The following is a 25,445-nucleotide window of genomic DNA, read 5'->3' on the forward strand; positions in this document are numbered from 1 at the left end:
CGTCTGAACCGACCAACAAATATGTTCTATAGGAAGAATAGAATAAACATATTTACTTTGCAGAAATTCTTATTTTTCACCTAAACATTATTTTGAAGCAAGAACCATTAGACGCATTATGTGGTGATTAAAAGTTTTCAGTGTGCAATTGAGGCTATAACTGAGAAAGTTTCTGCTTCTTTTTTTTTTTTTTTTTTTTGCTTCTCAGATATAAGCAGCCAAATCAGATTCTGGGTTGTTTCTTTGAGAGTCAGGGATTCCAGCTGTCAGCCAGTAAACAGCAGTATTACAGCGAACCAGCTGTTTCAACACACCAGGTGGAGCCTGCTCATTAATACCTCAGACAAACTGTTTCCTATATGCATCGTTTAGGGACCTGAATACACTCCCACCTTTTGCAATTTCTATAATGACTGTGCCAGAAATACCTTCTGATCATTTAATCATAACTGAGCATAAGGAAGAATTTCAGAGATACAGCAACATGCCATGCAGCCTTGAATGCCACCCATCCCCATTCCTTCCCATCTTGAGTTTAATTATAATAACTGCTAATTTGGATGAAAATCTGGTATCTGATTCACTGCTGCTCCGTGTGACTTCCTGAACATATGGATGGTTGGTAAAAACACGGAGAGGGGGAATCGGTTTTTAAATCTGTTCAATTACTCACCAGTGTCACCTTAAAACTGGACAAGAAAGGAGACACATCCTCACCTCTGACTATCAGCGTTTCTGCTGGTGTTACGCTGCATTTTGTGACCTGTCAGATGCTGTTAACCTGATTTGGGCCTGTTCCTGCCTCAGGAAACACTTTCACTAAGTCACATACCCACAGGCATAAATTACGAGGAGAAAGAGGAGGTTGCAAACCCTGCAATAATCAAAACCCACCAGTTTAACCAAATATTGTACCAGAATGATGAACTGAGCAGGCAGCAGTAACAACAAAAATCAAAGGAGTAAAAGACCAAACAACAATTTGAAGAAAGAAGAGAAACATCCCTTCCCAACAGAAGACATGCTACTGATATATCCCATGAGTGAAACAACTAAATGAGTCTTCTCTCCAGCTGTGTTAACTATAAAAGAGCTAGGCTAACACTTGTACATTTGTATCTTACATTTCATCAGCTCCAGGAAAGTGAAGGTATCATTGGCAGCAGAGGGAGCAGAGAGGGAGAGGAGGCCCAGGTGAACAGGTAATGAGGCCCTGCCAGCCCACAATGCTGCAATAATTACACAGAATAAGAAAGAACAGATACAGTTAAATTGGCCATAACTATCAAATGCCTTTAAAAAACATCAGGAACAACAAATTGGCAGATTACAAATTTGGTGCTGCGTTCAAGGGTCCCAGGAGTATTTCAACTTTGCCTGGCTAGACCTCTGAACTCTGCTATCACAGAACGACAAATAATCCTAAATACAGATAAATAGTTTTTTAAATGATAATACTTCAGTGTAATTGGGAACATTATGCTGTTTATACTGTCTTGGGTCACCTGAAACGCCGCTGGTGTTGCATGGTGTTTGCAGTGGGCCAGTTTTTGTCTCTGAACTTCAGCAGAGTTAATGAAAGTACCTGGTCGGAACAGACTGGTCGTACTGGGAGGACGGAAACACGGACGAGCTGCTGCAAAAACACAAATCTGCACCAGTCGATTCCTTCTGGTCGAGTATGACACATTTTCCACCAACACTTTCTCAGACTGCGGGCTACTGGTCAACACTCAGCTGATCACTGCCCAAATGCATTAAGGGTAACGTAGTTTACCCAGGTTGCTGTGACGGGCCCGGATGTGGTTTGAATGGTTGGAAATCAGATTCCATTTCCCGGGAGAAGATGCTTCGTTTTCATTGTTTTAAAAGGGAAATTAAAAAGAAAAGTGTCACAGATCAGTTAAAAAAAAAAAAGATCATATATGTGAGACATTGTTGGAGCATTGAGGGGGTGGTTGTGTTTAAAGAGGGTAATATAGCCCCCTGGTGGTGGAAATGAATTACAGTCAGTTTTAATAAATCGTGCAGGGGCTGGACAAAATAACATCAACACCTCTAATTGATGTAGAGGCTGAATTTTACTCAACAAAACAAAGAAATAACAATGTTAAATACTGAGGTTAAACCTTTATTCCCTGGGAAGTTTGACAATGTGGTGATTTATCTACAATTAAAACCTCAGAGCACATGTGGTGGGAGGCCCGATAGGTCGATATCAGATCAATCAGTTAGGCTTTAATAAAAACCCCATGTGAAGATATACCACACACATGAAACACGTTAATAGTGCAGTATTTCCTATATAACAAAATACATTTCACTTTAATGTTACATGTATGTGCACCATTTACACAACTTTAACATACAGATTTATGTGGTTTTATATGTGGAAATGTCTAAATAAATCACTATTTTTACAGTAGAATTGTAATATGGGTAAAATTAGCATTTACACCATCATGATAGGAAATATATAGTTAACAATCTATAAAATGGAAAAGACAAAAAGTTACCAGTATTGGGGGTTTTCCATTTATGAGAATGGACTCATGATATCAGTGTTTCCAAAATCCTGGATACAGACCAGTTTAGTGTTATAAGATTTTATCTTCATATTTTTTATATTATCTACATTTTCTACATTTAGGCAGTGTTGAATTTTTTTTATTTTTTATTCTTTTGGGTTAAATAAATGTGTAAATGTGACATTAAAGCCCTAAAACCCCAGGAGTGACACTGGCAAGCTAAAACTAGCAGGTTATTTTGTTGAACTATAACCTGAATGTGTTGTACATCACTAATAAAAATAAGAAAGAAGAGTCTTTTTTTTGCAAACAATTACAACAAATCAACCAAAAGACCAGATAGAAAAAGCACCAATCATACGGTGAGCAAGAAACACAAAATATTCTTTATTAAATATACAAAATTTGTGAAACAGAATTGCATCACGAATTGTAAACTTTCCAATCTTACATACTAACCTTAAATCACACTCCACCAGCTACACAGTCAAGGACAAAATACAATCAGTTCAAACTTAAATAAAAACTTTAAAATGGAAGACATAAAAGAGGACATTTATTCTTGCACTTCATAAGTGCCAAGTCACATTTAACATGTCTCTACAGTCATCTATGCACTTGATATTGCGATCACACACCAGAACTGAGATGACAAGACGGTTTTGGATGTTTGTTTTTTTTACTGTATGCTTTAAGCTCACTGGCTAGTCATCATTGTGGTGTCAAAGGAGGCCAAGTGCTTAAATCACAGAGCGATTAGAAAGTGCAATATGGTGTAGAGTAGATCTAACTATACCGATATCAGACAGAGAGGTACAGTAGAGTTTTGTTCTGACATTAAGTAGTGCAAGAACATCCACAAATGCTGTTAGAAGTGGCTTCGTATCAGAATACTTTATGGTGTATCAATCTGGGTTAAGTTTAAAGGCTTTTTTTTTTTTTTTTAATTTTGGCATTTCACAGGAAAACACTGTTGCTGCTCATTTTCTAATGGTATGCATAATATTTATTATTGTGCAGTGATCTAAACAATATCATAACAGAAGTTAAAATGAAAAGAAAACTTTCAATAAACACATGGCTTTTCATTTTCAAAACCTGCCCCAAGCCCCAACAAGTGCCAGATTCTTGATGAATGTAAAAACAAAACAAAAATAAGGCAGCATTTGGCATTTCAATACGGCATATATGCTGTAAAATGCGGTATATATCCCTTTGTAACACCTGAAAGCAGTAGCGATATGCGTGCTTGAGCAGTGGATGTGACACACAGACACTGGAGGGGGGGGGGAGTCAAGTACCAGCATGTCGCAGGCATTTTCTCAGTGTGCTGGAGTCGTGTGATAACGCACACGAAGGAAGGCAGAAGCATGAGATCAGAGAAGCTGTGATGGCTCATCTTGATACTGACTGGATTCTGAGTGATACTGTCTTCACCTGATAACACCGTGACCCATACAAGAATCAGTTAGCTTATGTTGCTGAGCATTATGGGTAATTTCAAGACCATAGAACAGAAAAAAAAGAATAAGAGGAAAAAAAAAAAAAAAAAAAAAGGAAGGAAGGAACGAGTAAAAGATAAACAGCACTTATTGTGCATAAGACCAATAACTTGCTGGCTAAGAACACTTGAACATTCATAAGCTACAATCTCAGCAATGTGCACACGACAATGCTCGACTCTCACGTCACTCATTTGGTTTGAAATTTCAAAAACTAGTCAGAGCCCTCATTGTGTGTGTCAGGGAACATTTGTAGAGTGTCAATCCAGAACAGCATGTACACCATCTGGAAAAAGCCACACGTTTCACAACTGAAGCAGAAACTGCATATAAGTCACAGGAAGGCAGACTATTTTCCACAGTATGCTTAGAGATTACAAATTTATCTCTGTCCTTCTAGGTGGCCACTTTTTTCATTTTATTTCAGTTAAAAAAATAAGTTTATTTTCTCTGTCTTGCCAAGAGTTAATTGAGAAGATTAATACCCCTCTCTATATTTGACTATGGAGCCAGCAGGCGATAAGCTTGACCTAACATTAAGAATGGAAAAGGGAGGTTAGCCTGGCTAGTTCAGCAGTATGCCAACCAACATGACTAAAGCACTTAAGTTGTGGTTTTATAGGGAGTTACCTGCAGTTCAGACTCTGGACGTCACTACATCAGCTGCTGTTCTCCAAGAAATATTACAACTCCTCTGCATAAAACCACAGCTTCTTTTTGTTTATGGCTTTAGCGAGAAAACTTGAAAATATCAACTTCATTAGGAGTAATGCTGAACTTTGGACAAGACCAGACTAGCTGTTCCCTCCTGCTTCCAATCTTCACACCAATTTAGGCTAACTGCTTCCTGGCTCCATCTAAACATTTATACTATCTCATGAAACTCGTGGAAAGTTAAGCAATTAAATAGATATCGAACTGTTCCTTTAAGCATAAAACTTGCAGAAACTTGAAACTTACTTGGGATCCACTACAGTGAGCATTCATAAGACAAAAATACAAAGCCAACCAAGCCCCACTGTGGTAGGTTATCTTGAGCAACTTCGTTTTAATGCTGCACTGAAATAAAATCAATGGCTTCATTAAAAGAAGGTAATCAATCTAAAAACTGATGGAATGGAAATTATCAGCGATTTAAAGTGTACACAGTTTGTAGTTAATGGGCTGCATAAGCCACAGTGGTCCTTTAAGGTATTACCTCTGGTCTCACTTCAAAATTGTAACACTTTTGTAGAAGTTTGCAAAATAACGAGTGAAGAGCTACGGTGGTGGGATACACACCATCGTGGACTGAAACTCTACAATTTCTTTCTATCCTGATAAGGTGATAAAAGTGATAGGTGAGGTGAAACGGAGGAATAAATGTTTCTACAATCAGGATCTCAAAATGGAAGCATCTGGGTTTTGAACCCATGGGGCTCAGTCCTCAGTGGGTAAAACCAACTGGCTGTGTGACCCTGAAAACAACCTGAGGACCAGTTACATTCAGAACCGCCCGAACCAAACCCTTCGACGAGGACGTGTTTCAGTACAGTAAAGCATGCCGACTGGAAAACACCACATCAACATCTCTCAGTGGCTAAATATTTGTATCAAAAAGGACAGCATAGCAGTGAAAAGACTAAAGAGCTGTTGTGGAGGTTAGAGTGAACAGATGCGAACTGAACTGCAAACCCTTTCACCCCTTTTGTCACTTAAACTTGGAGTGCACTTGCAGGAGAGTGGGTTTCTGTTCCATGATGCGGACCAGCAGTGTGTCAATGTAGTCCTCCAGATCTTTGATCTGCGGCTTCAGCTTCTTTAGCTCCACTTCCCGCTTAGCCAGCAAAATTTTCTGCCGCTCAAACTCCACCTTCTGCCTCTCCAGCTCTGTCTCCCGCTTCACCAGCAGAGAAACCAGTTCACTGTGGGTCAGGTGGTAGTACGAGCCTGCTCCTTCCGTCAGAGACTGAGGACAGAGAAAAGCAGATGGACATGGAAGAAGGAATAAACGATAAGTACAGTGTGATGTCTTCAACTTCCTGTTCTGATTTTTTACTGTTAGCTTATCTTTTAAATAACATCCTTGTATACCTCTAGGAATATGTGGCAAAGCAGTCCATTAAGCTGAGCCCCCCCCCCTTGTGGTGATAAAAGAGTGCAATGCTGTCATTGTGGACACCCTCATGAAATGGATGCTGTCACACAGCCACAATTAGCACCAGGTGTACCACATGGGTCCATCCTGGGCCCACTCTTCTTCTTTCTCTGCATGAGGTCAGTTGGTGCTGTCATACACTCACAAGGCTTTTCCTACTACTGCTTTTCTACTACACTGATGACACCTTTCTTTTCTTGTTCTCTGTAAACACAGCAGCTGCTGCTAACAATCTGCTCCTATAGATTCCTCCTTTGCAACATCCAAAGCATTCACCCCATCTCCATCAACAGCCCTTCTTATCCAGGTGTTTCTCATCTCCCATCTGGGTCACTGTAACAGTCTACCTGCTGTTGCTGCTACCAGCCAGTTCATAATTCTGGTGATGGTGTACATGGCATACCTCCACCCACTCAATGTCATGTTTATACAACATAGGTTTACTGTACCTTCTTCCTGTCAGTCTCCTGCTCGCTCGGCTGGCTGCTCCTCCCCGGATGGATGGTGGATTTAAACTTCTCCAGGCTGGTGGCCAGCACTGACCGGCCCTCAGCCCGCTTCTCCTCAGCTGTCGTGGCAGTGGTCAGGGGCTTCACTAGATGGGGGCTGGATAGGATAACATCAAGAGATACATACAGTAAATACAGCCAGGTTTTCCGCTTCATACAACAGCAACCCCTCTTTGAAGTCTATAAATGGAGGGCTTTCCAGGGACCAAATCTGGTTGTATAATGGAGGTCTAGAGGTCTTGGAGCCTTGTGTCTAGAAACAACAAATTGAAGTAAAGAGATTGGTTGGGGGACTGGTTTAGACACTGAGGAAATACAGCTGAGCCTTAAAGAAAACATTATTGAAAGAATGTCTCTTCATCAGATTAACCTTGGATTACTTTCAGATCACAAAACCATTTTAGATTAAAAAGATGCATCCCTTCAAGGGTATATAAAGTCATCTATTGGTCAGTTAGCTGTTGGAAAAAAGCCGTCAGAAAAAAAAAACAGCCAAACAACAGCTCTTTGTTCACATTGACAATGTCAGTTCTTGTTAAAGAACAAGTCTACAGCAACACCGGAAAGACAGTTTCCTGTGTCACTGACCTACATTTACAAGTAAATCTCAGACCAGTCATTAATGTACTGCAGTCTCATTCAGACATCTTCCAGTCTTTGTCATAAATACCCTTTCTAGCTCACCTATGATATGTTTACCTATAAATTTACCACACCAGAGCGTCCTCTGGACCTCCATCGTGACACCAGACATGGATGTTAGAGATCAACGTTTGACAAAGATTTCAGTTTATTGATCAGGAGTAAATTAGAGATTAGACAGGTGTAAGGCTCCTCATTAAAGGCAATACTGGTGAAAACTGAAATTAAATGAGCTCAAAACTGAAAGAATTAATTGCATGTGTTGATGGAGTCAAACATGCAGAATTTTGTTAAATGTGTTATTACCCCAAGGTGAAAAGGAAACGCTATCAGTGACACAAAACACTTTTTTTTGCCTGGTATAAAGCCTCATTTTTGGTTGAGATTTTGGCAAATGAGTGAGAAGACTGGCTGGCCCTGTGGGGAGGGGGATGGTGTGTGTGTGCGTTTGTGTGTGTGCGCACATGTGTGTGTGTGTGTGTGTGTGTGTGTGTGTGTGTTGGGAGGGAGGGGATGTGTGGTAGAAATCAGGGCAAAATAATAACTGCTAATTGGTCTGAGGCTCTATTTTCCCTCCTGTTACCACAGACCTAGACCCACACAAGACACCTACCAAAGAGTCCTGTTAACACGAGTGTGTGTGTGTGTGTCTTAACAGAAAAAAAAGAGAAGGTCACACCACAAAAGGATAAACCCCTTGAGAGTTGGCGGCACAGAAGAAAAGCAGGCAGAAGCAGAGCAGGAGAGGCAGACTAGAGAGATTACAGGATAGAAATTTCTCCAAGTTGGAAAAAGTGCTTCCCCTCCACCTTTTCACCGAGCACTAAGCATATCCAACCTCACCTGTTCTGCTGATCGGCTGCCTGCTGCTGCTGCTGCGTCTCCTGAGGCATTCGCTTTGGTGCGGCGGCTTGTGCCGTGCTGGGTGGTGACCTCGCAGAAGCATTGGCAAGGGGGGGAAGGTAACCAAGCACTAGAGGGGAGCTACTAACCTTAGGAGTTAGAGAAGGAGCAAAGGAGGACAGACAGGGAATGTCAGGGCCTGGCTGAGCCATGGAGGACGCCGGTATTGCACCAGGATCACTCCCAAATGAGGGAAGCGATAGTTCATCAAAGGAAGGAGTTAGTGTTCCCTCGGACTGGGAGCGCTGTAGTAAAGCAGACTGTGCCTGAGGGTGTTTTGAGAACTCATAGTCTAAGACATAATGCTGGCTTTCCACACCCCGTTTGCTAAGCTTTCTTGGATTACAGTGCATGTTAGAATCTGTTGGTGCTGCGGTAAGTACTTGAAAGCCATCCCCTTTGGTGAAACTTGGCTCAGGAGCTGCCATCTTATCTTTGGATCCATTAAGTGGACTGCATGCATTGGTGGCATCTTCTACACACAAAACGGCAGCAGCAGCCGACTGCATCTCACTCAGCTCACTGCAGAGTGTTGAGTTTGCAGATTGTAGCATCTCATTTGGCTCTGAGACACAGGAGGACTTGGAGGATGGCTGAGACTCACAGGTTTGGTAACCCTGTGAGTCAGCACTGACATAAAGGCTTTGGAGAAAGCTGCTAGCTCTCTGATCAGACACCTGAGTGTTGTCAGGGTCTTTGCCAGGACTGGTAATGAGCAATTCACCAAAAGCCCCGAATGGCACAGGAGAATGCTGGTTAGCATCCTGTACTCCTAAACTAGTACTCTCAAAGGGTGAGTCTGACAAAGACTGCCTGACTCCAGGGGAGGAGGTTATTATGTATAAAGATGGGTTTGGGGAGCAGAGTTCTTCATCGGGATTGGCTGGCATCATCATGTGAGTATTATTATTTACAAAGCTATCATTGTCCTCCTTAAAGAAATCAACTATTAATCCATTGAGTTCACCTAATCCTTTCTCTTTATTCTCGTCTTCAAACTGTGAAAAGACTTCAGACTTTGGTTTAAGTTCGGACTGTGGTGCCAACGACCTCTCAGAATCATCCAAATCTACCTTTTGATCAGGGGTCTGCCGCTGTATAACAGTTTGCTGGGTTACATCATCTAAAGACAGATCATTTGACCTGTCAGTAATGTCCTCTTCAGATTCTGAGGCCTTTAAATTTTTTACCTCCGCTGACTCAGGAGATTTTTCAAAGCTGAGGATGTTTTGTGCTTCAGCTTCCTCAGAGGAGGATGCAGAGAATTTGTCTGAAGAAGAAGAAAGGCAGGAGAGGAACTCTTCCTCCGCTGAACTGCCGAGACCTGAAGAACCAGGATCTGGAGAGCTGCTGCTGAGGGGTACGGACGAGGCGTGAGAGAGGACTCGATGTGTGTTAGTGTCAGTTAAATCATTTGTGCTAGTTGTGTTGTTAGGTTCAGTGCAGGCATTTGGTGAGTCCTCATAGGTATCTAGAGGTAAGCCGTCACTCTCAAAGCTTCTATGTTCTGGGATTGTTTCAAGAAATTGTGCAAATGTGTCATGATGATGTTTGCCACTGCTCGTCACCCCACTGATGGACTTCTGTGCTTCAAAAACAAATTCTGTGAAGGGCTTAGGATGTAGCGTGTCATTCAAATTTGTGTTTCGCTCAGCACCTGCTATGTGTAGTAATGTTCCTTTATTATTGCTGTGTTCCACTGGATGGGCACTGGGTGTGTTTTGCTTTGTTTTGCAATCTGTGGTCTGATCCTCAAGAGACTGCAGTCTGCCAGCTGCAAACGCTTCAAAGGATTCGTCCCACTCTGAAGCCGGTTCCAGTTCTTGGCTGGAAATAAAAGGATTGAGCACCTTCTTGCTTAAAGGTTTCTCTCCTTCTGAGACCATTACATCACTCTCTGCATCCGTGCCCATGATGAGGCCGTCTGGGGCTGGGTTGTTGTGGGTCAGAGTAGGATTAGTGTTACTTGCCTGAGGAAATAGTTGAGTTATGGAGGGCCGGGAACTGGAGAGATAGGGCAAAGGAGGCAGCGAAGGTTTTAGTAGTGGCATGGTTAGCATGTCTTCAAAGAAAGGATTCTGCTGGAGGACAGAGAAGAAAGGGTTGCAGGGGGATATGGGAGGTGGTGTGGCCTGTGAGTGGCAGAAAGGGTTAGTGTGATGCAGTGGAGAACCCACAGAGGCAGGATCTACAGGGGCACCCAAAGAGTGGTGACTAGATGAAAGGGGTGGTTTGAAGGGGTCAGTGCTGGGCTCTAGTTTAGGTGACACCTCCAGGCTGTGAAAGGAAGGGCACACAGTCCTCTTGATTAGTGTGGATTGTTCACACAGCTGAACTAAAGGCCTGCAGCAGGTTTTTCTGTCTCAAATCACATCTTAATCATAGATTTTTACAGGATGGTTTTATTTATTGAACATGTACAATCCTTTTTATTCCATTTTTAACTAATCCCTGGTAGCTGTGTAGCTTACTGTAAAGGTTCCATTGTTGCATCATTGTCCCTAAAACACATTTAAACTTTAATAAAATGTTTTATTCCACTTAGAGGTAGTGCAAACACAACACTGACATACTAGTACCTTCATATGATGGCCAAGAGTAGCCAATACACACATTCAGTAAGCGTAGAGCAACATTAGCATTTATATAAAGTTCTCTCTAGTCACCAAATGAATGGAAGTCCAACAGTCACTCTTATCTTAGCTCCTAAAGGAAATGTTCATCTCTAAATGCTCAATTATAGACAGTCAGTGGCTAACTTCGTTTTTTTCCTGTGGGGGCAGGGAACAGCAAGACTTGACCAAAACAATCGAGCTGCAGGCCACACAAATAAAACAATGACCTACAAGACACCAAAGCACGTTGCACTGGTAAAGGAAACGGAGTCTGGTGAAAAGAATATTTCTGTGTCTCTCCTATATTTCCATTGGCCCATGATGTAATATTTAGCAAGAAAAGTTGATGCAGCTGGGTGTAGTGATTACTTTGGTTGCTGTTGGTGCCAACTTGGCAACTTGTCCCCAAGGAGCTAAAAGCATGTGGGTGTGTAGGCTGTGAAAATGTATATTTACAGAGCTGGCACAAAGGTATTGAGTGTACTATGGCCGAGAAACGCTGACCTCGCTTCAATCACCAGGTGCTTACAGTCCAATATTTTACTTATGCTTAGTGTATGAAAATATTGTTTTGTGGTCTTAGCTAAGGAAACTGAAAAAATGAAATTTAAAAAAGTGTTTAAGGGTTCCTGATGGCTTGAATAAAAAATTAATTTTATGTAAGACCCCAATACAAAGAGCAGGAGCAATGCATTCACATCAGGGAGCAAGTATAAGAGATAGCACAACAGATGACAACTCCCAAATAAATTACCCACTTTAGAATGTGCTTGTGTTAGAAGTGGATATAAAATGGAGATGGGCTCCCTTCGTACACACACACACACAGACACACACACACACAATTGTGCACAAAACCTGTAAGAGAATAAGGGTTGTTCCACTTCACACTGACAATGAAACTAGCAATGTTACTAGACCATATAACATCATGCACAAGGCTTCAGATTGATAGAGTTAGTTTCACAGGAGCAGGTTCCCTCCTCCATCTGCATTGCAGATACCTGCTGTAACCAGAGACTGAGACTAGGAGCTGAGCAGGGATGTGTGCAGACCTGGAGGCAACTGCTAGCTGCCATGCTGGTACACAGGAAGTAAACAAGTGGACTGGTAACTGTTCAACATTACTCTAATTCTCTGAATATAGATGTATAAATTTAAACCTCTAATGTGTTTATCCCTGTTTAAGCATTTATTGGCGAACTCCACTACATCAGATGGTCTTTAACTCTCTCTTGTCTCCATTTCATGAATGGAGCTGCAGGCAGGAGTTAATTAGCCTCATTTATTAATTATATTATAATTATATTATACTGTTGAGACTGTCAGTGGATTATATTTATTGCATTATATTACATATATATTTCTGAGGATTATTTAAATGTGTATTTTTGCCAAATAAAACCAAAGTATACATGAGTAACATGTATAACATGGCTGGTTTTAATCTTCTTTAATCAATCCGTATTAATGCTGAAATGATTCATCACCTGTGTGATGTTTAATAAATGAACCTGTCAGTGTGATTAGTCTTCTCTGTGATCACAGTGTGTATCTCACCTGGGTTTGGTGTGCGAGTCCTTTGATCCAAACCACCCCTTGTGTTTCTCCTCGGCAGCAACGGGGGCCTGTTCAGACTCATCCTTGGACTGACTGTGCCCCTTCCCTGCAGACTCACTCCTCCCAGGGGAGAACAAGTGCCTCCTCTGCTTTTTCCCCTGGCTTTCTGACTCTGTCGTGGAGACAGCTTTGGGCGGAGCAGCCTGTCCTAAATGATTCTCTTCTTCATCTAGCATGTGGCCACTTTGCTCCAAAGCCGCCACTATGGCAGCCTTTTCCTCCTCGCCCGGTTTGTCAAAAGACCAGCGCCGCCCGTCTCCCACAGGGCCCTTGGGGAGGTCTGTGGAGGGCTGGGGGCTGAGGTTCTGTAGTGACATGGACAGAGGCAAAGATTTCTGCAACACTCCCACGCCTAAAGTATTTGCTTTTCCTGAGCCCGGGTCTGGGGGATGAACTTTGTAAGCATGGCTTCCGTTAACGCACAGAGTAGGCTGAGGCACTGCGATGGTGATCTCACCGAGCTCATCACCAAACTCACATTTGAGAGAGGCCGACCTGGGCGACGTGTTTGCCGTGTGCTCTGTAGAAATAGGGAAAGAAGAGATAATGAAGCAGGTAATCAATAACTTGACTAAATAACATCTGCAGACAGCTTAATCGGTTGATAAAACCCTGTAATTACTGGATGACTGACAATGTCAGCATCTCTGGCACACATGGTTGGAAGAATGATCGGAAAACAGTTCATTTAAATCATGTAGCTGGCACTCTACACTCTATGTGCCTCTGTAAAGCTTATGTGTCAGAACAGAGCAGGTCCACATGTGGGACTTTCACCTTAAAATGGAATTACTGATAATTCTTTGCAGACTCATCATTAACTTCTTTCAGGAGACACAGGAGACACACACATTCCTCAAAGTTGTGTTTAATTTATTAATATTTATTTGATTAAAAACACCTGGTGAAAAATAGTTTAAGATCACTTACTTGTTTTCCTACAAACAGTGACACCACAGAGCTTTACCTAGAAACTTGCAATGATTTCATATTGCTTCCTCCTGTCTCCAGTGGTTATGATAAACTAAGCTACTGTTTAGGCTGGAAAGATTAGAAGTATTACATGGATCTTCTCATCTAACTCTATATGCATGAAGCAAATTTCTGAAAATGTCAAAACTATTCTGTTAAATGTATAATTAAGGTGAAATGTCATCTGTAAAAATACATTTCTAGAGTCTGAACAGACAGAAACAGGAAGAGGTAAAAAAATAACCTCCCAATAAACTTTACCAAGAAAAGATCATGTTAAAAAAGAAATAATTGGTACATTTTGAGTCTCTTCCTCTTACCTATGCAAAACACTTTGAACCTCTGTGTTTGTAAATGTGTTAACAGTCCTATTAGCTAAAAAGATTTCAGTCTGATGAAGTCCACCCATTTTCTAAACAGTGGTCACTGAAGTGCAGCTTCCTTTTAAGTCTTAAAATAACTGGCAAACAAACTTTTCGGATTAATCATGCATTCCCATGCACAGAGTGAACATCAGATGATAACTGAGGCGGTGGCTGCTGTGAAGGTTTTTTGAGGAAGTGCTCTTACACATTTAAAACATAAATTTGACATAGATTGCGTATGTTTGAGACGTGACGACCATCTGAAACAGAAGTTTAAAGTGGTAACAGAAGAGAGTATAAACGTTTAAACACTCATCAATAAGTCATGACCTGTTCACTGGTCTTTCTCACCTGGACTGTTATCTACTGTCAGGTTGCTGCTGTTGCTGGGCGAGTTGGAGAGATCAGAGACCACCACGCTGATGCCGGCTGTGGGACTAAGGCTCCCACCCCGCGATGAGGACTCACTGCTCTCAGAGCCCAGTGATGTGCTGGAGCGAGTGTCAGATGACTTCCGCAGCTTCCCTCTCAGGAAAAAGGTCCTCATCTTGCTCCGTCGAGCCTCGCCCCCCTCGTCATCCTCATAATCCTCCTCGCCGCCTCCATCACTTGGCAGCCGCTGCCGCATCCGATACAAGGACCCATATCCGCTCGGCAGAACAGCCGACGACGAGTCCTCATCACTGGCTCTCCTCTTCCCCCTCATGCGCTCTTTCAGCTTGCTGAAGGTGAAGGCGCTTTTGTCCTTCATGACGAGGTCGTACATGCTGGCCGTCAGGTTGTTTCGGGTGAACTGGATCGTGACTTGAATTTCCCCTCGTTCCTTTTCCTTCTTCCCCATTTTGGAGTTGAGTCTGTACCACCTGCAACAGAGAACAATCCATTAGGCCCACTGTGTGTCTCAGTCAGTTCCTCATTTATTCAATTAACTGGTCCAATCAGCAGCAATTCTGATAATTGATTTATTGTTGAAAATCGTTTATCAATCAGAAATTATTAGTTCCAGCTTCTCAAATATGAAGATTTGCTGCTTGTATCTGTTTTATATTATCAGCTGATGCTCATAAAAATCAGACAGCTTTAAGCCACGGCCTCAGGATCTGTGACTTTGACACTTTATCATTTTTACACTTCATAGACTAAATGTCACTAATGAAAATAATCAATTGTATTGATAATATATATTTTTTTACATCTATATTGCATTTCTGTACAAGTTCTGGTCCTGAATACAGTCACAGAGTGGGAGGAAATATTTTGGGCATCACTGGTTCCTGATGTAAAAGCCCCACTTTATTTTTCCCATAGACATCGTCACATGACTCACAGTTAAAGGACTTTTATGGCTTGGATCAGCATGAGACTCTGCCTTTGTTGAATCATCTCTATAAAATTTTAACAACTGTGTTAGAAAGCTGAATACTTTAATACAAAGTCAAGAGTTTAAGTGTGTTTGGATACAAAACACTAAAATAGAATTGAAACTACAATTCCCAATGTACATTTCTGCAAGAAATCCTTCCTTGCATCATTATTGGCAGCAGAGAAAACTGAAAATAAATTCCTGCTCAGTTTTAGAGGAATCCTACAGCTGTGTCTCAAAGCAGTCTGAATTAGTCTGATTCAATACTGCTCACATTCAAGCCTCTGATCAGATTCTCTGCCTTGACAGCTCTGTCTGAGGATTGTGGGTATTGTAGTAGTTAGCCCTATCCACCATGTCAAACAAAGTGTGACCATGACATAGACGGTGAGTATCACTACATTATCAGGGAGAGTCAATAACACATTCTCCTTAAAATAACAGTCAATAACAGAAAATCAATGATCCGTCCCACATCATGTCACAATGCAACATTTTTCAATAGTTATTGTCAATGATTGTATTGTTGCTATAAATGGGGCTAATCTGTCCACACACAGGGTGAGAGCATGTCTCTGTCCTACTAATACAACAAAGCTGCATGTGGCCAGACATCCCACAATACCTTGGTGAAGGCTCTGGGTTTTCACATTAGTCCTGGTAAGCAAGAACAATGAAGTAAGACAATGCACATGTCCGATTAAACAGTGAATGCCCTAATTAAATATGACAGACACTGGCTAGGAACAAATCGCCCCAACTGTAAATTCCTTTTGTGAACAGGCACAGAGGAGCAGTTCTTACAAACGCTGTTCACCACACCGCACCTCATGGGAAAGTCTCAGCTTGTCCATTTGTGAGTTGTTCAAGAAAAACTATATGACTGAGAAAAATTCCACCTACATGTGTTTCTGACACTTGGTGCTGCCAACGGGAAGTCATCAGTGCAGGGAGGATGACAGAATAAACAAGGCTAAAACCAAGACCTGGTTTATGTTTTTCACTTCCTGTGCTACTGGGTTATTGTCACCTCACACTTCAACCACAGTGTCTATTTGTTCGTTTATAATACAAGCCATATGAGTGACACACCTGCTCAAATTTTACCATAACCTTCTACAACATATGAAGTTAAATAGTTTAGGTTGCAGGCTGCACATTTAGAAAATAACTGACTCAATATGGAATGACTTCACAGAATTACAATTAATTCTGTGCAACCTGAAAATCAATCGATACTTAAAACAGCACAGAAAAGACAAATAATTACACGACCTGACTGATATGAATGTATATCCCGGTACAATGTCAACGCAAATGCACTTCACTAAGCACAAACCACTGACGAAGACGCATTTACATATAATTTTGTTAAGGGGTTAAGAAAAGACAAATGTAAACGTAGCAAATTCAGTCTTACGGCACAAAAAAAAAAAAAAAAAAAAAAAAAAAAAAAGGACTGAAGGTAACTGCTTCATTATCAACAAGAAAATCAAAATGTCGAGTTCTAAAGTTATAAGAACTGAGGTGGGAACATAAAAGGTGAGATGTGAAAGCTCATACATGAAAAAATGAGACTAACAAAACCCACTGATGTATGTGATCTGGGAAACAACCTCACACATTAACTGCGCTGCTATCTGAGAAACCAGAGAGCTTTTTATTTCCCCTCCACGAGATTCCTTCCTTTTTTCTGTAAACGTCGAGGCAGAGGCAGTGAGGCAGAAAATGAACACAGCTCTCACACTGCTAAAAAAAGGCTGCAGCTGTTTGCTGAACGTAATCGTGAATTTCTCTGTTATGTTAAAACTATCGCTGTAAATATTGTAAATAATGAAGTATAACACATCATCAAAATGATAAATATTGTTCTAGCGTCTACGGTGAAAGAGACAGGAAAGTTCCCTGCTCTGGCAAAAACACTGGCATAATTGGAGCCTGCCGAGAAGAGAAAACACAAGTCATATAATTCACAGCATAGGCTCTTATGTAATCATCATCATCACCCTGTCACCAACCTCGAGTTCAGCCTAGAAAACACGCTAACACCCAAGAAGAATGCCAGTGAAAACAATTAGCAATCAAACTCCTTCCAGTACAAGTCTGAGAATCACAAATAACAAGCAGGTGGAGCCCCGAGGACAGTAGAGAGGAATGCTGATGCTTTTTATAGCTCCACAGGAACAACACACATCACATCTCACAATGGAAATGTGCCACGTGAGAAGACATGGCTAATGTGTGTTGTTTTCATCAAGTAAGCCAGATTGAATTCATATGCATTAAAGAGGTGTGAAGAGTGACACCCTCAGGTGGAAAGATATGCTAATCCACATAGGAAGGTATTTACATCAAATCAGTCAACATCAAATTACTGGATTATCAAGTTAAGCTGCGGTGCTTTAAACCTGCTGTCTAATGTTTCTGTAGACAGCACAGATTTTTGTGTAGGCTCTTGCTCCAGTCCACCCATGCTGCTATCTCAAATGTCTGTTTAGTACAGACTTGAGTTTCACAATGATGCTCCAACAATAGTATCAGTCCTCCTCCTGAGGCGGCAGCCAACTCCCTGTGGCCAAGGTGGGGTTTACATTCCAAACACAGGACTACGCAGCAATGTAAGGGTTTTCTATGCAAACTATTCATCACTGCATCACTATTCAGGAAGGATGTCGTAGGAATCTCCCTCCTGGCCTCTGCTTGTTGTTTCTTGAGAACAGCATTGACCAAGTTTAATCTTTAGTAGATTATATAAAAAAGCTGGGAGAAAAATTATTTGCTAAAAACGCTGCAAAAGCTATTTTCATGAACCATCTTCTGTTTCCTAAGACAATGCAAAAAGGTTGCAGACCTATTTCCACCCATGCACCTGGCCTTGCAGGTCATCTGATGCACAAATCAGTCTGACGGCCGTTAATGTAAACAGAAGTAAACAGAAATCAGCCCTAAAAACAGAAAATGCAACACAGACAAAAGCAGCAGCCTACATTGTAAAGCCCACGTCATCAGGCAGAGCACAGTCTGTTACCAATGAGGACCCAGTTTCCCAAATGCATCATCCCACACAGACGCCTGTATTGTTCAACAAGGCCTCTGTGCTGATACTGTAAAGCATTTTGGGCTATAAACATCCAGTAAGAAGAGTAATGAACCAGCCTCTGCCACAACACTCTACATAACCTAATGTTCCACCTGCTTTTTTTGGAGCCTGTGGGCGTCTACACAGATTTTTTTCATAAACAGTCCCATTACAGAGCAGCAGAGCATAGCTACATATCTGCTTCCCTATCTTGCACAAACAGGAACTCACAATACTCCACCCATCCCAGCATGACACCATCTCCTCCCCCCCATGTCCAATGAGGAGTAGATAGGAAAATTCTCTCTTTCAGGAGCTGCCATCTTATTCTAGGTTTCAACTTACATAGTATAAATCCTCTAGGGAACTAGTGGATCTCCAGAAACCACCTTTCAAGGCAGGACAGGGCTGCAATTACAAGAGAAGTAGGCTGTCAGTCTATTTTATCCAGCATGTAGTCAGTCTCTGTGGGAGTCCGTGAGCCTGGGTGGCATCAGAATCAGACAGAGGAGATGCTCTGAAATAAAACCAGTGCCAGGGGTGCAGGATCTGTGTCAACATTGAAGTCTACTTCATTCACCAAATATGCAAGTATTTAAGGTTATATTGCTCTGACATACACTCTTTTTCACACAATGAATCGGGGGGGTGGTGGGGGTTAGTGAGGCTCAAAGGGTCCAGGAGAGTCTAATACACTTCAACTTAAGAGAACACAAAAAATGCGGAAAATATGAAAAACCTTCCCCACGTTAGCACAAACAAAAACTATCACAGCCACACTAGTGAGACTCTGAGGCTGCACTGAGGCACAGCAGAATACTGTGAGCTAAATGCTATGTCATCCTGCTAACATGCTCACAATGACAATGCAATTCACAGGCCTGGAGCAAGGCTAGAAGTCGTATTTCCATCATTTGAATTAAAGATGAATGAGTTCTTATAAAGTGAAATCTTTATTTGCTAGGCTGAGCAGGCTCTCGTCTGCTTCTGTCACTAAACCTGCTGATTCAATGGAAACAGCACCAAGAAAATCAAACTAAAGCCACTGGGTGCTGCAGAAACTACAGGCAGTGACCAGCCAGACACCCAACAGCAGCATACTACCTGCTTCATGCATCAGGCCTGTACCAAGTGGACATTTCTCCTGACATAGGTCAATAAACCGTGCAGAGCACTGTGGTGGTACTGTGGCCTGGGTTCCTGCCCCATAAGCAGAAGTAACAGTCAGGCTACGAGACCTAAACCACATTGCACATCTGGATGCAATAAGCTGTAACCTCACCACCAAAGTCCCCCGTAATAACCGAGCATTGTATCTTAAAAACCACATGGCGTCAAGCACACGCACGCACGCACGCACGCACGCACGCACGCACGCACGCGCGCGCGCGCGCACGCACACACACACACACACACACACACACACACACACACACACACACACACACACACACACACACACACACACCAGGAATCAGCAGCAGAAAAACAAGTAAAATGGCTGGTTATTGTATAACAAATATGAAACGTACGTGTCAGAGTGAAGGATGAATGATGAGAAAAGTTTGTGACATATAATGTCAAATAATGAGATCATGAAATAATTATTGTCAACTAAACTAAACATATATTTATTTCATCAACACAGGAAAACAGAGCTTCCAAATGAAAACTAACGTGTGTGTGTGTGGAACTGACCGTTTCAATTTTATTAGGCGGAAGCCGTTTACCTAAGTATTAAGCAACTGTAAAATGAGTCAATGAGCAAAAGTAGATCACCACAAACAGAAGCAAGAGTTGCAGCAACAAATAGTACAGAGGATTTCTACTGGACTGTGCTATTGTTTCTGCAAAATGTAAATTCCTTTAAAAACTGTGTCCAAAAGCTTCTGTCAGCAAAGTAACACATTTGCCAGGTTATGTTAAGACTAGAATCAGTTTCTATAGTTATTTATTCTACAGCTGTGGTTTCTTCTTAATGTACTTTGCCCCCTCATCATAATTCACTATAATTCATTTCAGTGCTGATATTGATTGACATCTGGTCGATTCATCAAACCAAGCTAATGGTTTATAAACACACAAACACACTACAGACCAAATCGCATTATTGTGTCTCTTAATTGTCTATTAAGAATAAAAAGCTTACACATTAAAAATTGAAGGGTTTTTTATGTGTCTGAGCCTGATTTACATGCAAAAGTAGGTGGTTAATGTGATTTCTCACACATTTCACTGTGTATAACGGTTCAATTCAAATTGCTAAATGTCTAATTATAAATAAGCATTAAATAGGCATCCTTCTGGCCTAGGGATTAGGATGCTAACTCTGATCCAAAATGTTTACAACAAATGTCAGTGTCTAAAAACAACAAAAAAGAAATTGAAGTGATCATAAATAATAGCATGCTTTGTTTAAAGTAGCTAGTTAGCACTGCCTGCTCTGAGAGCAGGACCAAAAAAAAACAAAAAAAAAACCACAAAAAAACCCAGTGACCTAGATTTGTAAACAACATCAGCCATTTCTTTATTGTTCTATTTTTTATTATTTCTTTCTGTACGTAGTGCCTTTACTTAGTATTTATCTAGTTTAGACCTTATTGCTTTTATTTGCCATCCACTGTGGACAGCAAAAAGAATTTCACTGTACTTTGAATCTTACTAATTCATTTACATAAACCAAAATTATTTCATGTGTCTACTTGTCTTTACTTCATTGCACCTTCATGTTTTCTGCAGGTACACAGGCTGACAGGAGATACGTCGGTGCAATTACACAACCTCAATATGACTCAGGAAAACAAGACAAAACAAACAGGCAACTGGAGTTTCTGCTGCTTATAGAGGATTTTTAACTGGAATTCATCTGATAAATCAAAACAGAAAAGAGCTGAGGTCCATTTTATTTATTTATTTATTTTTATCTAGGACGAACTGTCAGGTCACACTGTTACATAACCTACAATGTCCATTAGCTACTGAAAGTCTGGCAGCTCTTAGCACAGGATTTTACACACACACACACACACACACACACACACTCTTGTTCTGTCTCAGGAGTTTCACTTCTCAGGCCTGAAACATCATCACTGGTTTGTTGCCTACAGATATGAAAGACACGTTAGAATGAAAGTGCAATAGAAAAGAAAGGGGTGTCTGTAAGATTAAACCATCACATCAACACTGCAGGAACCATCAGTGATCTGAAGCTCTAAGATTGGAAAGAAACCTAATTATGAAGAAAAACTTTGTGTTAAGTTCAAAATTGAGCAAAAAGCAGTGGTAAGTCATGTTATTAAATATGTTTATAACATTGAGGTGCTTGCTGTGTCATCTAGCAGCGTTTCTGTGGCTTCCTCCTGACAAAAACCTGCAGGGGAATTCACCCAACTCCCACATTTCCAAGAAGCTGCTCTACTGTGGCAGATCACCTACGAATTCATCAGGGTCACCGCTGCTCTGACTTCATTCAATGCCAAGATTGCCAAATCAGCCATGTTGGGGCATGTTGTTACCTACTGGAGAAGATAAACTGTGGTTTGAAATGAAACATGCTCTCGCTCATGTAAACCGACTTTGTTTGTTCCAGTGAGTTGGTTTTTAAAGCTGTTTTTCCTTCCTCCATCTCACCTCAGCAGCTAATTGGTTGCACTTACTCCATCTGTGTGTTTTTGTTATATTCTACATGTCACCTTGCTGGTTTTATCACCGTGTAACTAAAAGCTCACCTTAAACAAAACGACAACCTTCAAGAACCTATAATTGCTCGATCATGAGTCGCAAAAAAACACAAATCACAGTTTTACTTTTACGGCTGGTGTCAGGAACAGCCCAACACTACAACTCAAGTGAAAACACACAGTACAACAGTTCAGCAGAGTGGTCATGTGCCTCTGTGAGTCTATCTGCTTCACAGGTTTTAAAAGTAAGAAAAACTTTGAATGTTAATTTTCTAACATCAAGTTGAAAAATCTCTGATTAAGATGCTATTTAGGTTGTTTCTAGGGATCATGTATAAATAACGTACTTATTATTTCCTTTTAATTGTAAATATGAGGCAGATTTTGTTGGGTTTTTTAACGATAAGGAAAATGTCAGCTATCAGACTCATCCATTAACACGTTAAACTTTAATACTAACAAAATAAGAGTTTCCCCTGGTTCATTCTCTGCTGGATGTCGTCTGTCAATGGAGACAGTGAATGTACCAAGACCCTGAACTGCTGACACGTCATGATCTCGGGCCGACTCTAACCTTCAAGTGACCAGCTCCATCAAGGCCAACAGGAGGAGACCGGTTCCCCTTTCATGTCCTATTCACTGGTCCGTCTGAGTGAAAGCACCGTCGGGGAGGGAGGCAGTCACTGAAAACACTATGGTGCTCGTACACATGTGGCTAATGGTAAAGCAATTTCAAATAAAGATGATGACCCAACACTTTCTGTAGCACCATTCCTGTCAAAGTTGTGTCCAAAGATCAGATGATGATCAAATTGAAGCTGCCTTGAATTGGACTTACTGGTCTTACTGGGAGAATTTCAACAATCTCATTATGGTTTGATGGCTGGAAATGATTCATCAGCAGTAAGTGACATGTTTTGCTCTGTCTCCATCCAAATAAGCAAAAACTTTGAACTAGATTCTCCATTTTACACCAACCAGCAATCAAACAGGATCAAATGAATCAGGAAGTCCACTTTTTGACCATAATGCATTGCTCAGCTCCCACTAGAAAGGCTTTTTTCTTGCTTATTTCTGTGCTGTCACTTTCCAACCTGCAGCTGAGTGCAACAAGTTCAGGCTTGTTCTCTGCTGAAAAGCATCTTAGGGACCACAGGAGATTACAAAATACTTCTGTACACCAGGCTAAAATTAATAAAAATGTTTGTACACCAACAGGACACAGGCCTGTCCTCCTTTATCACACACTGATCGCAAAAACACATGATGTGACACTTCTATCGTGTCTTTAACTCCATCCTGAAGCGGTCGAGCTTCTGTAAAACATGTTATTCTAAAAATACCTCTGGGTTTAGGATCATGAAACTGTTGGATAATCCCCTGAACTGGGACAAGCATTAACTCCCCCCCCCCCGCTCTAAGTCAAGCCTTGGATATTAGGAAAACACAACAAAACACAACAAGCACCTGATGTGGTGAAGTGGGTTTTGTAGAGGCCTGTTTTTGGGAATTGAGCCTGTGCAGGGAGGCGTGTGCTGGTCAGATGTACACAGTTAGTTTGGTACATCTGTGGGAGGAGGGAGGGTGTGTCTGCAGGGCCCTGATGCAGCACCACAGATTTGACAGCTGTGTTTACGTCCGAGAACAAACTGTGTAGCAACTGTAGAGGACCAGACTGGGTGGAGGAGTCAGGAACCCGGCCAGGAGTTCAATGAACATGGGAAAACAGATCACACGCACGCAGCTATGCTGAAACCACGCAGACGCACACGCGCACACGCACACAGACACACACACACAACTGTCACAGACAGACGCACTTACTGGTTTTTTACGCATCTGCTCTCGTGAAAGACCTTATCCAGCTGGATCACCGCCTGCCCGAGGAACACGTCCAACCCCATGAGCGCCCGGTGCATCACGGTGAGGATCAGCTCGTTGCTCCCGGCCGGACAGCCGCTCTCCAGGACGCCGGGCTGCAGCTCGAAGGAGCACTCCTCCTTCCACTCCGGCTCGGTGGTCTTCTCCACCACGCAGGTCGAGTACTTCTCCTTCCCCAGCTGGATGATGGTGTACACGTCGCTAGTGCCGTGCTTGCCCTTGCCCCGTAAGCCCCTGCCTCTCAGCACCGTCACCTGGACGTGTGTCGGTACCCATTTCTGGTCCTCCTCTACCTTTAGTGAGGACATGTCCCCCTCCAGACAGACAGACAGACCGACCGCGCACACCGAGACGAGGGGAGGCAACCGGGGAGAGGTGGTGGTGGCGTCCGCCGCTTCCTCCGTGCTCTGAGTCTGCACAGTCACATCAGCTCACCGACCGGCGGGCGGTGCCGCATTATGGCCGCTGTCTGTTGTCTCTGCAAAGTTGCCGTGGTTGCCGGTTGCTCGGTGGCTGCTCCTGCGTCTCGCAGCAGTCTGCTCTGCTCTGCGGCAACAGCGGCGTCCGTCCCCGCACGGCGCGTCCCTGCCTCTCCCCTCCCGCGGTACGGGCCTCTCTGCGGGCAGCGACGTCACGCCTTTTACCCTCCTTCTTCTTCTGCAGGACGAGGAAGTTCAGCACCGACACAACACATGGCCGTACGCATGTAGGGCGCACGCATGTGGCGGACTGAGGGGTGTAGTGGCTCTGCTCGGGGTATTATTTAACCAAATCACATCCTTTGTGTTCAGTGCACACGCCCTGATGGAGGCCTGCGTCCTGCAGGCTGCACAAACACGCTTTCAAAGACGCTTTAAATACACAGGAACACAGAGCTTTAGAAAACTACCAGAAATGTTATGGAGTTTGAATTACTTTGATTATTTTTTATAGTGTGTCCTATAAAACATAATAAAGAAAAGTGGTCTGGATCAACAAAACAAACACTGCTCATGTTTACACCGTAAACTCTTCTACAAAAATGAACTAATCCCTAATCACCATTATACCCTGAAGTCCTGTTCCCTGTTCACTTCAATATGTTTAGTAAAAAAAACAAAAACTGTCCTACACAATTAGCAAACACATCTGACAAGCTGGTGCCAGTGAAGTTTGGTTTTTAGGTGAATCCAGTAGTTTATTAATTAATTAAATAGTTGGGATTTTTATTTTCTGTTGATTCTGTTTTGGTCTCTGAGTGAAACTACCATCTACTGCTGGGCTCAATAGGGGCCCAGCTACAAATATTTGCCCCACTAGAACATTAATCTGTGATGTTATGAAATATCTTGTTTTATCAGACCAATGCGTCTAAATCCCAAATATTTTCAGTTTATTATACAGTTCAGACAAAGAAAAGCAGCAACTTGTCTCCTTTAAGACGCTGAAACTACAGAACGTTTGGTATTTCACCTTAAAAACTGAACTAAACGATTAATCAATGACCAAAATAGTTGCTGATCAATTTTCCAGGAGCTTTAGGCTGTATCACGTGGTCTTCATCAACAGATGGAGTTTGCTCAGTTGTCATGGAGACGGCTCAGTTTCAGCTTCTGTGATTTCATCCAGGCAGCATCCTCGGCCGTCACATCCATGTTGGTTTATAACTT

The 25,445-nt window shown here is 42.1% G+C and overlaps 1 protein-coding gene across 2 annotated transcripts; it reads right to left on the bottom strand.

Moving 5' to 3' along the window:
* Window positions 1-2,886: 2,886 nt before the first annotated feature.
* rab11fip5a (RAB11 family interacting protein 5a (class I)) lies at window positions 2,887-24,498 on the bottom strand. Of its 2 annotated transcripts, XM_026298634.2 has the most exons (6): window positions 23,740-24,498; window positions 14,145-14,656; window positions 12,397-12,976; window positions 8,162-10,498; window positions 6,617-6,773; window positions 2,887-5,978 (listed from the first exon to the last, which is right to left on the bottom strand). In XM_026298634.2, exons 1-6 carry the CDS (start codon window positions 24,102-24,104, stop codon window positions 5,721-5,723), a joined length of 4,209 nt encoding a protein of 1,402 aa, XP_026154419.1. In that variant the 5' UTR covers window positions 24,105-24,498; the 3' UTR covers window positions 2,887-5,720. The 2 variants fall into 2 exon arrangements, with proteins under 2 accessions (XP_026154419.1, XP_026154430.1); XM_026298645.2 differs by lacking the exon at window positions 8,162-10,498 and having other exon boundaries at window positions 2,892-5,978; window positions 23,740-24,485.
* Between the last annotated feature and the right edge of the window lie 947 nt (window positions 24,499-25,445).

The sequence above is a fragment of the Mastacembelus armatus genome, chromosome 22 (assembly GCF_900324485.2).
Source record: "Mastacembelus armatus chromosome 22, fMasArm1.2, whole genome shotgun sequence".
NCBI lineage: Eukaryota > Metazoa > Chordata > Actinopteri > Synbranchiformes > Mastacembelidae > Mastacembelus > Mastacembelus armatus.